We start from the raw sequence: 14,120 nt of genomic DNA on the forward strand, positions 1-14,120 counted from the left end.
AACCTGGAGGTAGGCGGGAGTAAACGGATGAATGAACCTTCCGATCGGGCCCGTCTGAAAAACTGACAGGTGGACCCGTTTGGAACACCCGTCTGAAAGGGGCCTAAAGTGGTTAAAAGCGTATAGTGCATTTACAATTAAATACCTCTGTAAGAATAAATCAGCTGAAGATCTACCTAAACCTGAATGATATACAATATAAAATATTAAGGACAAGTAAACAATCACCTCATATAAAACAAAGTACCTGTATTGCACTTCTGCAATCCAGCTTTAACTGGATTAAAGTTCCCCTGATTCTCCGCCAGTTAATCAGAGTCTAATACACACTGTCTATATACAAACCAAATTATAACCAAAAGGAAAATACAGCAGACATCTCTTACAGTCACCATGCATATAATCATTTACGTTACAGAGACAGAAGATAGTACATGTAGAGGCGATACAGTAAATCGCTTCATCCAGCATAGCCAGTGGCGCTTTGGTGTAGGCAGCAGTGGACAGGTATTGCATTGCACAGTTAAATAGTTTATTTTATCTTCTTGCGTCTCTAGTTTTCATCAATAAACAGGTTGTCTTTCTCCGAGGGACTTTCACCGAGTGATTCGTAAGACAGCTTTACTTGCTAGAAAACCACAAAAAAAAGTTAGAATGAAACAGTGGTCATTTTAGTGAAATCGCTATATTGTGTTGGTACATTTAAAACAGATTTTTGACATTTAGGCCCGGATTCACAGCTTTGTATCTCTGCGTTGCGCGGTTGTATCTATGCGCCTGATTCTTAAAATCAGTTACGCATAGCTTTCCCGTAGATCCTACTGGCGTAACTGTGTTACACCGTCATATTGTAACTGCATATTTACACTGGCCGCTAGGTGGCGCTTCCATCGAATTCCACGTTGAGTATGCAAATTAGCTAGATACGCGAATTCACAAACGTACGCCCGGCCGACGCAGTACATTTATGCCGTTTACGTTAGGCTTTTCCCGGCGTATAGTTACCCCTGCTATATGGTGGCGTAAGTGCGGCGTAACAATGTTAAGTATGGCCGTCGTTCCTGCGTCAAAATTTGAAAAAGTTACGTCGTTTGCGTAAGGTCGTCCTTGAATGGAGCTGGACGTCATTTACATTCACGTCAAAACCAATGACGTCCTTGCTGCGTAATTTGGAGCAATGCACACTGGGAAATTCCACGGACGGCGCATGGGCCGTTCGGGAATAACGTCAATCACGTAGGGTCACAGAAGATTTACATAAAACACGCCCCCTGATCCAAATTTGAATCAGGCGGGCTTACGCCGGCCGATTTACGCTACGCCGCCGCAACTTACAAAGCAAGTGCTTTGAGAATACAGCACTTGCCCGTCTAAGTTGCGGAGGCGCAACGTAAATCAGATACGTTACGCCGGCAACAAAGTTACGCGAGCGTACGAGAATCTGGCCCTTAGTGTATATTCTACCATAAAAATAGTGGAGTGGTAAAGGGACAATAATACCAATATAAACCCTGTAAATTCTAATGCCCTTGCCCACACTAGCAGTTTTTGCAGTGCAGCCACATATTTTTGAGGAAGGGAAGAAGTCATTCTTCAATGTCTACCTTGCCCTGATCTTTATCTGCAACCCTCCACATTTGTCAGAAGACCCCATATAAAACAACAGACATCTCTATCCTTAGTTGAAAGCTAGTGTCAGATTTCAAAGAATGAAGGCAGTACTGAAGATGTAAATGGCGTCAGGTGTGGGTATCCCATGCAGCATTAAACTCTGATATATTTGCACTATGAGGGTTATTTACAGTGCCGATCCTGACCTCCCTGGGGCCCTAAGCAAAATGACATGTCACATTAAAGAAAGTTGAGAAGCGGGGGGAGGGGGTGTTCTGCTGTCGGAAATGACATCTTACATTAAATTGAGAAGCAGGGGGTGCTGACTTCTTGCCTCTTCTCCCATGCAGCCAGCGAGTTGAGAAGCGGGGTTAGGGGGCAAAAATCACTTCTTACCAGCCGGGGCCTCTAGTAATTTGGGGTGGCCCTTCGCAGCTTTGCGGGGCCCTAAGCGGCTTGCATAGTGAGCCTATAGGGCGAATCGGCCATGGTTATTTACGAAAGGCAAATCCTAACAAGTGCAAACTTCAAGTGCAAAGTGTACTTGAAATTGCACTGAAAGTGCACTTGGAAGTGCAGTCGCTGTAAATCTGAGGGGTTGATCTGAAATGAGGAGAAGCTCTACTGATTTTATCATCCAATAATGAGCAAGCTAAAATGCTTTTCATTATTTGCCTTGCATTTCTCCCTCGGATCTACAGCGACTGCACTATCAAGTTCACTTTCAGTGCAATTTCAAATGCACTTTGCACTTGTAGTGCAAAGTTGATTTGCCTGTTCGTTAATAACCCCCTATGTGTTTACATTAATACAGCTGCTGCACAGGACTGGACCCAAATTTGAAATGTGCATGTAAAATGTGTACTTTTTTTAAAGAAATGTTTTCTGCCTAGAATAGTGAACATACCAAAAGTAAGGCCTTTCTTTACTTCAAAAACAATTTAAAGGGGTTGCAAAGGTACAATTTTTTTTTCCCTGAATAGCTTCCTTTACCTTAGTGCAGTCCTCCTTCACTTACCTCATCCTTCGATTTTGCTTTTAAATGTCCTTATTTCTTCTGAGAAATCCTCACTACCTGTTCTTCTGTCTGTAACTCCACACCGTAATGTAAGGCTTTCTCCCTGATGTGGAGTGTAGTGCTCGCCCCCTCCCCTGGAATACAGGAGAGTCAGGACACTCTCTATGTTGCAGATAGAGAAAGGAGCTGTGTATTAGTGGGCGTCCTGACTCTCCTGTATTCCAGGGGAGGGGGCGAGCACAACACTCCACACCAGGGAGAAAGCCTCACATTACGGTGTGGAGTTACAGACAGAAGAACAGGAAGTGAGAATTTCTCAGAAGAAATAAGGACATTTAAAAGCAAAATCGAAGGATGAAGTAAGTGAAGGAGGACTGCACTAAGGTAAAGGAAGCTTTAGGAATAAAAAATTGTACCTTTACAACCCCTTTATTGTCTTACAGTTTGTTTTCTTTACAAAGCAGCTGCAGGTTGCAGTGGAAACGCCTAACCACTGCCAGCACGCTACAGAAAAGGACCCTTATTCTGTGTGGGGAAGCAGTGATTTCTCTGGAGAGATCCTACAACACATGCCCTTAGTCAGAGCTCTATAATCAGCGAGGAAAATAAGCTTTGCTGATTGTAGCGCTAAATGTCTGACTCAGAAGAAGGTGTGTGGGACCTCTGCAGATAGACCACTGCTTACCTACAGAAAGGGTCCCACTCTGTAGCTGCTGGCAGAGAAAACATTTTCTACTCAGGACATAGCTGGCTTAGGAATAAAACTAACTTTCAAACACTGAACACTGTTTTATGTCCACATTCACACTGGCACTAGTACCTTTAGATGTTGTAAATACAGGAGAAGTAACATGGGAAGTATAAACACTTTTTTGGTTTCACAGATCACTTTACCTGCATTTAGATGTTCCTGCTTTAGCCCTGGGTTGACATGCCAAATCGGAGGCATTTGCCGGCAATTGCACCGCCGCATCTGTGGCGCTCCACATATTTCAAAAAGTCGTTTCTGTACTACTTTTCACGATTTTGGCCCACAATTTACATTGACATCTATGCAGAAACTGCACAGATGTCTCTGTAATCGCAGCAGAAATTGGGACTGACAAGCAGGAGAAATTGTGCAAGTTCAGCTGAAATCGCACGGCTTCATTCCCGCAGCCCAGTGTGACCCTGGACTATAAGCAGATTTAGCTGAGTTTACAAGCATTTAGAGTGTCTAATCAGATTCTGGACACAAAGAATTATATTTTCTCTAACAGCAGCTACACTGCCTTGAAAAAAGTATTCATACCCCCTGAAATTTCCCACATTTTGTTATGTTACAAGCAAAAATGAAAATGTATTTTATTTGGATTTTATGTGATAGATCAACACAAAGTGGCACATAATTGAGAAGGAAAATGACAAATGGTTTTCAAAATGTTTTACAAATAAATATCGGAAAAGCGTGTTGTGCATTTGTATTCAGCCCCCCTGAATGAGTAGAACCACTTTTTACTGCAATTACAGCTGCAATGTCTCTACCAGCTTTGCACATCTAGAGAGTGACATTTTTGCCCTTCTTTGCAAAATAGTTCAAGCTCTGCCAGATTGGATGGAGAGCGTCTGTGAACAGCAATATTCAAGACTTGCCACAGATTCTTAATTGGATTTAGGTCTGGACTTTGACTAGTCCATTCTAACACATGAATATACTTTGATCTAAACCATTCCATTGTAGCGCTGGATGTATGTTTAGGGTCGTTGTCCTGCAGGAAGGTGAACCTCCACCCCAGTCTCAGGTCTTTTGTCGACTTTAACAGGTTTTCTTCTAAGATTGCCCTGTACTTGGCTATATCCATCTTCCCATCAACTCTGACCAGCTTTCCTGTCTCTGCTGAAGAAAAACATCCTCACAACGTGATGCTGCCACCACCATGTTTCATGGTGGGGATGGTGTGTTTTCAGAGTGAAGTGCAGTGTTAGTTTTCCATCACACATAGCGTTTTGCTTTTAGGCCAAAAAGTACAATTTTGGTCTCATCTGACCAGCGCACCTTCTTCCACATGTTTGCTGTGTCCCCCACATGGCTTTTTGCAAACTGCAAATATGACTTTCTTTCAACAATGACTTTCTTCTTGCCACTCTTCCATAAAGGCCAGATTCGCCCACCTGAGCTGTGGATCTCTGTAGCTCCTCCAGAGTTACCATAAACCTCTAGGCGGCTTCTCCAATTAATGCTCTCCTTGCCCGGCCTGTCAGTTTAGATGGACGGACATTTCTTGGTAGGTTTGCTGCTGTGCCATACGCTTTCCATTTTTGGATGATGGAATGAACAGTGCTCTGTGAGATGTTCAAAGCTTGGGATATTTTTTTTTTTAGAACCTAACCCTGTTTTACACTTCTCCACATCTTTATTCTTGACCTGTCTCGTGTGTTCCTTGGCCTTCATGATGCGTTTGTTCACCAAGGTTCTCTAACAAACCTCTGAGGACTTCATAGAACAGCTGTATTTATACTGAGATCCAGTAGCGCGGCACCCCCCTCTCGCCCCGTGGGCAGTCCGGCACTTACCCACTCGTGTGGCAGGGCTGTAATGTCCTCCCCTGGAGTGCGGGCAGCGGCGGCTCCGGTATCCGCTCCTCAAGCTTCCTCTGACGTGTGCCTCCTATTCCGCCAAAGCGCTAGGCACCCAATAGGATTGCCTTATGCTTTGGCCAATTGGAAAAAAAAAATATCACGACCCGCCTCCTGATTGGCGGGGAGGAACTTTAGCGGGAAAATTAGCAAAGATGAATTCTCTATCGTCACACAACTTGGAATCCATAGTCCGGTGTCACAATATGTAGATCAGGGGGCCGGACACATAGATAGGGGAGGTGGCGCCTTTACACCCTCTATGGATGGTCTGGCACTGCAGAGATTAAATTACACACAGGTGGACGCCTCTATTTACCAATTAGATGACAGCAATTGGTTTCACTAGATTTTAGTTAGACCCCTTTCACACTGGGACGGGAGGTGCAGTGGCGCTAAAGCGCCTCTATTTTTAGCGGCGCTTTACCGCTAATTTCGCGGCACTACCCCCACCAGCGGCCGAGAAAGGGTAAAAACCGCCTGCAGAGGCTCGTTGCCTGTGGTATAGCCGCAGTGTCCCATTGATTTCAATGGGCGGGAGTGGTGAAGGAGCGGTATACACACCACTCCTTCACCAATCCAAAGATGCTGCTAGCAGGACTTTTTTTTCCCATCCTGCTAGCGCACCGATCCAGTGTGAAAAGCCCTCAGCCCTCAGGCTTTGCAACTGGAGAAACAGCAGCAGCTGTTTGGGGTCGGTTTGCAGGTGCTATTTTTAGCGAAATAGAGCCTGCACACCGCTCCAGTGTGAAAGGGGTCTAAGGAGTATCGGAATAAAGGGGGCTGGATACAAATGTAAACCACGTTTCAGATATTTACTTGTAAAATAAAATTGAAAACCAATTTCCTTCCATTTCACAATTATGTGCCACTTTGTGTTGGTCTATGACATTAAAGCCCAATAAAATACATTTATGTTTTTGGTTGTAACATGACAAAATGTGGAAAATGTCAAGGGGTATGAATACTTGTTCAAAGCACTGTAAACTGACTGCACATGGAGGTAAACCCATAGTGTGAACAGCACCATTGAAAAAATCATTACATGCATTTAGAAATGTCTTCTAAATGCATATACATGCAGGTTTGACATTGCTACTGGGAATGAGGCCTTATACAGTAGTTCAAATGAGTTTTACAAGATACATTTAGAGACCCTGAACTGTACTGACTGTAACCTTACAAAAAGGCCTTTTTTTTCTTGTTTTTTATAAGTGTTGGATAGAATGGAAAGATTTAGAATCCGTTAAGATTTGTACTGCTCTCAGGGGTTTCGTTAGAGAGATTTACTGTACCTTTACTTCCTATCCTGCTAACAGTTTACCAGACAGGAACTGGAGAAAATCTCCAAAAGCAACAAAAACAAAAATACTGTAGGTACTGTAAATCCCTCCTAAACGTGCACCATTTAGAAGGTATTTACTGTAAACTGCACCGATGATGCAGTGAAGAAAAGGCAGCCCGTGTTGTTTCTTCAGAAGTGTGCCCGTGAGTGAGGTCACGCAGCTCTAGCCAATCACACAGCCAGAGTCCGCGGCCCCATGGGGAAGATGGATGCGGCCTCCAGAGGGGACGATGTGGTCTTAATTTGAAGGCGAGTGTCACATAATGTGCTAGTATGCGATGAATACTAGCACATTATTACTTTGCAGGGAAGAAAAAAAAACAATCAGAGTTTACTTCCTCTTTAAAGATTTTCCCTCAATTTCTATCTGGTGAAATGACTATCTCCAAACAGAGCTCTGGATAGTATTAACATTCTTGCAGGGAACCCCTCTTCATTCTATCCAAATAAAAAAAGTTTTGGGTAGACATGCACTTTCATCTTGGCAACTTGAACATGGAAAAGCTTTATGTATTGTATTGACTTGAAAAGTGTCATTAAAGTTTGGGGCCCCTAATAACTTATTAACAATAATATTAACATTAGGGAATGTTCACCTCCACCCTCCAACTTTCATATCTTCAAAAAATATAAAATATGTTCTGTTTATTCATATTAATGCTAAAAATATACAACCCAGATGAATCACAGGCTGAGGCTGTTGACATTTTTCAGTAACATAATACGCTAATACAAAATACCATGAACAAATGATGCCAACCTTAACAAATGCCTCTAGATTTGGACATATGGCAGAGCCAAGAAGGTTAAATTACTTTTCATTGGAGGTGGCTATTTTGTAACTCACATTAAAAAATATCCTGATTGTCCCAATGAGCTGATAATCTGACTCTTTTGCCTAATAAAATAATTTCTTAGCGGTCTCTTTTGGCATAAGTCATTCCTTGTTTGATCCCCAATGGGGTAGAAAGGTATGTTTTTGATAAAGTATAGAGCTGGATACTTTAAAAATGTTTTTTGCCATTTTTAATTACAAGTATGAATATTTCACAATGTAACAAAGACTGAAAATCACCATAAATCACATATAAAACACATAACTACAAACCATAACTGGAAGGCTCCAGAGAAATGGCTTTCATGCTAATTGTCTGGACAAAGCATGCCCAAGGCCATTAAAGACGCAAGGCCTGTACACACGGCCCAGAATGTTTTTCCTGACGAGCTTCTTGGCAAGATTCTCTTGCCGGCCAAGTATACACACACTCCATTCAAAAGAACCGCCGTTCTTTTGAATGGCACGAATGCGGTGACGTCATAGACTACAACGAGCATGCGGTCGTCACATTCGATGCCGTCGCCGCCATCTTGCTACACCCTACCTATGCCTTGGAAGCTACCGCGCATGCGTCAGTCATTTTGAGCATGCACGGGTTTCCGCGGCGACAGGTAAGTATACACACGCTCGGGTTTCTCAGCAGGAAAACACTACCGAGAATCTCACGACGAGAAAATAGAGAGCAGGTTCTCTATTTTTCTCGTCTAGATTCTGGGCAGTTTTCTTGAAGAGAAACCTGAAAGCCTCGTACACACGCACGGTTTACTCGGCAAAAAAGCTCTGCCAGCAGTTTTCTTGCTGGTTCTTGCCGAGAAAACCGAGTGTGTGTACGAGGCTTCAGACTCTTCGTCTTGTTTTCATTATACTTTAGCCTGCCTTTCATTTTGTGCATTTCTTTTCTCTTACCTGTTTCTCTTTAAGAGCTTCCAAGGACTCAAATTCCAGCCTGGCTAACTTTATCCGGATGTCGTATGGCTGGTCGGGAATCACAAATGCCAAGATACACTTCAGAGCTAATAGTGCATGCTGTAAAAAAAAAAAACATAACTTTTATTATTCTTGTAAAAATGTACCCACTGTATATTGCACATGATTAGTAATTAATTTACTGAAGGTAAGAATACCCAATCATTGTTCTAGTAACAACAATTCAAATTGAGGGAAATTATGAAAAGACAAGCTAAAAGGATACCAACACCCAGCACCTCTACAAATCAACTTCCGCTCATCTTATTCCTTACGCTCATCGTATTCCTCCCCCCTACAATTGGCACCTATCGGGGGGAGGGGGGACAAGATATCAGTCTATGACTTCCAGGAGTCCCTGCAGCGGAGCTGTGTGGCAACGTGGGGGTTCCTTCCTTCTCCCCTGGCCATTGGGCCAATAGGAGAGAGGAACGGGGCCTCATGCATGCGCAGTAGGGTTCACAGCGTGAAGCCGAAAGGCTACACTGCCGGGTTCCCCTACCCGCAATGCTGCGGGTGCCAACATCACTGGACTCCAGGACAGGTAAGTGTCCATTTATTAAAAGCCAACAGCTGCAGTATGTGTAGCTGCTGGCTTTTATTTTATTTTTTCCAAGGCCGGAAAAAAAACACTTTAAACTTGAGAGTTTATATTACGGTATTCACTAATAAACATGACATGCTACAAATGATCATGTTCTATCATTATTGTGGATATATGGTTGGTGAAGGGAGATGGAATTCACGTATCTATGTGTTTTGCAGACTTGCGTTGCATATGTTCCAAAGAAAAACTTTTTATTGCATTCCTCTGTCAGGGACACCCAGAAGGGAAAAAACGTAATTCTCCAAGCTCAGTCAGACAATGGCAGTACATAATGTAGAATTCAATAATATGCAAGAAATATTTTTTAAAACGTAAATATTTTTTAAAAGGTCAAATTAAAAACTTATAATACAAAAAAAAAAAAAAAAGAAGCTGGGCATTAACAAGAATATCAAGTTTGACTGAACTTCAATTATATTGAACAGTAAGGATATTTAATATGTGCTCATAAAGTATGATTTCTTGGCTATTTTTCGGAGAAAATAAATAACACAAAAACATTTCTTTCACTCATTGTTAGTGTTTGGCTGAAGCCATTTATTATCAATCAACTGTGTTTACTTTTTTAAAATCATAATCACAATAGAAACTACCCAAATGACCCTGATCAAAAGTTTACATTCCCTGGTGATTTTGGCCTGATAACAAGCACACAAGTTGACACAAAGGGGTTTGAATGGCTAATTAAAGGTAACCGTCTTCACGTGTGATCGGTTTGCTTGTAATTAGTGTGTGTGTATATAAAAGGTCAACGAGTTTCTGGACAGACCCTTGCATCTTTCATCCAGTGCTGCACTGACGTATCTGGTTTCTGAGTCATGGGGAAAGCAAAAGAATTGTCAAAGGATCTGTGGGAAAAGGTAGTTGAACTTTATAAAAGGGATATAAAAAGATATCCAAGAAATTGAGAATGCCAATCAACAGTGTTAAAACTCTAATCAAGAAGTGGAAAATGAGGGGTTCTGTTGAAACCAAACCACGGTCAGGTAGACCAACTCAAATTTCAGCCACAACTGCCAGGAAAATTGTTCAGGATGCAAAGAAAAAGCCACAAATAACTTCAGGTGAAATACAGGACTCTCCAAAAACATGTGGTGTGGTTGTTTCAAGATGCACAATAAGTAGGCACTTGAAGAAAGATGGGCTGCATGGTCGAGTCGCCAGAAGGAAGCCATTAATACGCAAATGCCACAAAGTATCCCAGTTACAATACGCCAAAAAGCACAGAGACAAGCCTCAAACCTACTGGCACAAAGTCATTTGGAGTGATGAGACCTAAATTAAGCTTTTTGGCCACAACCATAAATGCTACATTTGGAGAGAAGTCAACAAGGCCTATGATGAAAGGTACGGAGGTGGATCGCTGATGTTTTGGGGATGCGTGAGCTATATGTGAGTTATAAAAGGCACAGGAAATTTGGTCAAAAATACTGGAGGAACATTTGCATTCATCAGCCAGTTAGCTGCGCATGGCACATACTTGGACATTCCAACATTACAATGATCCAAAACACAAGGCCAAGTCAACCTGTCATTGGCTACAGCAGAATAAAGAGAAGGTTCTGAAATGGCTATCTCAGTCTCCTGACCTCAATATCATTGAGCCACTCTGGGGAGATCTCAAACGTGCAGTTCATGCAAGACAGCCCAAGAATTTACAGGAACTGGAGACTTTTTGCCAAGAGGAAGGGGCAGCTTTACCATCTGAGAAGATAAAGGGACAAATCCACAAATACCACAAAAGACTTCAAGCTGTCATTGATGTTAAAGGGGGCAATACACGGTATTAAGAACTGGGGTAAGTAAACACAGTTAGTTAGTTGATAATAAATGGCTTCGGCCAAACACTAACCATGAGTGGAATCAAAGTTTTTATGCCATCATTCATATTCTTTAAAAAATGGCCAAGAAATCATAAATTCTGTATGTAAACTTATGAGCACAACTTTATATAACCTTCCTAAAAGAAAGCATGAATATCTTTTCTTTACACAGCAGTTTCCAGTTTCTCATACAAAATGTGCCATAATTATCATATTTCACCAAGACTCTAATAACTAACACTGAAAAAAATCTAATAATAAAATGTCTCTCGATTTGCAGACTATAATTTTTTTTATATAAAACCGGCCATTGGCACTTAATGTTTAAAAGAATTTGCTAAAGGATATATTTATCAAAATCACAGATCAGCAGTGTTCAAATGAGGACTGGAAATTCTTTGCTTAAAACATGTTTTTTTTTTGTTTTGTTTTTTTTGTTGCTTGTATCTATGCAATTTATTGTTTATTTGTGTATGTAAAAAAAAAAAAAAAGGAAAAAACGTTAATAGACATAAACCATGGTCAGAATTGTTTACTTCTGTCCTAGTGCCAACCACACCATTTTGTGTATGGGCATCACAGGGACAGGAAGTGAGGGGAAATCTCTCCTTTTAAGATATACAGAGCAATAAAATCCTGATTGAAGTTCTGACTCCTGCCCATTTCAGTGATATACATTATTATAAATGAAAAAAGGCTGGCTGAAGGCAAACTACAAAACATGGTCATGCTGTTGTGTTTTAACACTTTGATTGCAATGATGTATTTTATATGCCACTGGCTTTTGTAGGAGAGGGACAAAGTATGATTTAAAAAAATGAATTGTGGCAGCTGAAGAATTTTCACCTAAACAATATTTTTCAGCTGTCATGGTACACGTAATTATACATTGCATACTTCCAGCTTGGCACAATGTAAGCATGCATAGCTCACTGGATTGAACATCAGGGAAGCTGAAAATCATTGCAGTAGTGGTGGCGTTATACAGCGATTTAAAAAAAAAAAACCCTGTGCTATATGAACCTGCAATTAAGGAATAAATACATTTGATTAAATTAGAACTGCTGCACCCTTCCATCTATCAGGGCATGAGTTGTGACAAAAATATAAAAACTGATATAAGTGTTGCTGTCCCTTTACATCCAACAATACTAAAAGATACCAAAGATAAATACACTTAATTCATCAGTACAAAGAGGCTTCAGATTCAAATGGAATCTAACAAACACTGCCGGTGTGTCCTCCCGCCGTCGGTAATTATGTTGTGTGTGGCTCTTCCCAAAGCATTTCTCTTTAACAAGTGTCGGCAGGTGAACAGAGACTCCTCTATTCCCACAGGGAACCTCTGTTCCCCTGAAGATGCTCGTTATGGGGAAACGTGGGATGAGGCCACACATGACGCCATTCCACATGCCGAGAGGAAACTCCAGCGGTGTTTGTTACATGCCATTTCTTGTAAGTGCATTTTTATTATTTTGATAGACTTATTGCCATAAATACTACACTGTCCAATCCATCTGTACTCTTATCACCTTTATGGAGTGAATGTGCTTAGGACCAGTGAGTTGGCCATTCCTGGATCCGGAGCTTAATTGGCTGCAGAGCAGCAAGGCATTTTCTGATCTCACGGCGAGATCCATTCTACCAGTAAGAAGCCTATTATGGTGGAGCGGTCCTGTGGCACATCTCTTCTTTCTTGGTGGTGTTACTCACTTGATACTTCTGAGCAGAAGTTCATCAGTGTGGTGGATTACACATTTTTCACTTATTTGGACTGTTTTCATGTTTTGAAATTTATTCACTTATGGACTTACATTTAATAAGCACTTTATATTTGAGAAAGAATTTTATGAATTGATAATTTTTTTTAGCATTGTTGGGTTTAAAGGACGTCACACCTTTGAATTGTTTTTTATGTTAATACAGTGATAGCTGTAATGTTTCTGGTCCTGTTTGGGTTATTTGTGAGAATCCTCTCTGCACCATAGGGGTTTGCTCGCTTGGCACTGCCATAATTTATAGACTGTTTGCATTTTTTCAGTGACTGCAAGGAGTTCTCTGATTGGACACAATAGAGAAGAGAGGAGGTGATGACATTAGGGACTGCCTTGTATTCACAAAAAATACATAAGGTGCTGTGCCGAGTAAATCATCCCTAGTGTTCATGTGCAGAGGGGAAGTCGCTTGCACAGAACCCGAGCACTACCCGGAAATGACGTTAAAAACCCGCGCATGCTCAGAAGCAAGTTATGAGACAGGAGCGCTCGTTCTGGTAAAACTACTATTCGTAATGGAGTAAGCACATTTATCACGCTGTAACAGACAGAAAAGCGTGAATCGTCTTTTACTAACACGGAATCAGCTAAAGCAGCCCCAAGGGTGGTGTCATCCGCATGGAACTTCCCCTTTATAGTGCCGTGGTACATGTTGTACGTAACCACGCTTTGCTAGAGCATTTTTTTTTAAAACAATGGTGTGTGGGCAACGTCGTTTTAATGATGAAGTTGGAAAAACTTTGTGTTTTCTACATGCTGAAAAAAGCGTTGTTTTTTTTTTTAATGCCGAAAAATGATCGTGTGTACGCAGCATTATGTTTGCTTGCTCAACTGTTATGTGGGAGAACTAGAAACAAAAGGACAGGGCCATTTCAAAGAAAGTTATAGCAGAAGACCCCAACTCCTTTTCAGAAGGGAGCTATACTCTTATATAATCAAAATGTTCAAGGGGGAGGGGGATCAGCAACAGCCATTTAACAAAAAAAGACAAATAAAATAATAAAACCGAATTATTCATTTACAAAGCTGTGTAGGTGTTTTTATGTCAACAAAGTGGATACCAAGATGTTATACATCTCAGCAGGGTCTGGTGTATTTTTATAACCTCTGCAATAAATCGTGAACCATCTTCATATAGAGCTGGCAGATTGTCAATGGGCCATTAGTTTTAACAATCCAGCCTTCATGCACAAAACAAAGAAGCATCCATTAGGGAGATTGTAGTTAATTCAGGTTGCTTTTTCTGCTATCAACATGCATACAAAAATGAATCCCTGAAGTACAATTGATCGAGGCACATTAACGCAATACTGTATTAAAAGTATACTCCAGTTAAAACTGAAATTAAAACCTAGCGATGTATATGGGGAGCACAGCATTTCTTCTGAGCTATACCATCTTTTCTTCACAGAGGAACCCTTGTAATAAATTTCCAGCTAAAAATTACAAATCTATAACTCTTGATACATTAGTGGGGTGGTTAGTGGGAAGAATGCTCCTTACATTTGTAGACATTAGGAA

The 14,120-nt window shown here is 41.2% G+C and overlaps 1 protein-coding gene across 1 annotated transcript in view; it reads right to left on the reverse strand.

Moving 5' to 3' along the window:
* Positions 1-229: 229 nt before the first annotated feature.
* ANO10 (anoctamin 10) overlaps positions 230-14,120 on the reverse strand; it is a 118,606-nt gene continuing 104,715 nt past the window's right edge. Inside the window, exons 12-13 of the mRNA XM_040353068.1 lie at positions 8,335-8,454; positions 230-628 (exon numbers count right to left, since the gene is read on the reverse strand). Of these exons, the coding sequence (XP_040209002.1) occupies positions 554-628; positions 8,335-8,454 (195 nt within the window). The 3' untranslated portion in view covers positions 230-553. The remainder of the gene's footprint in view (positions 629-8,334; positions 8,455-14,120) is intronic.

This window comes from Rana temporaria, chromosome 5 (assembly GCF_905171775.1).
Source record: "Rana temporaria chromosome 5, aRanTem1.1, whole genome shotgun sequence".
NCBI lineage: Eukaryota > Metazoa > Chordata > Amphibia > Anura > Ranidae > Rana > Rana temporaria.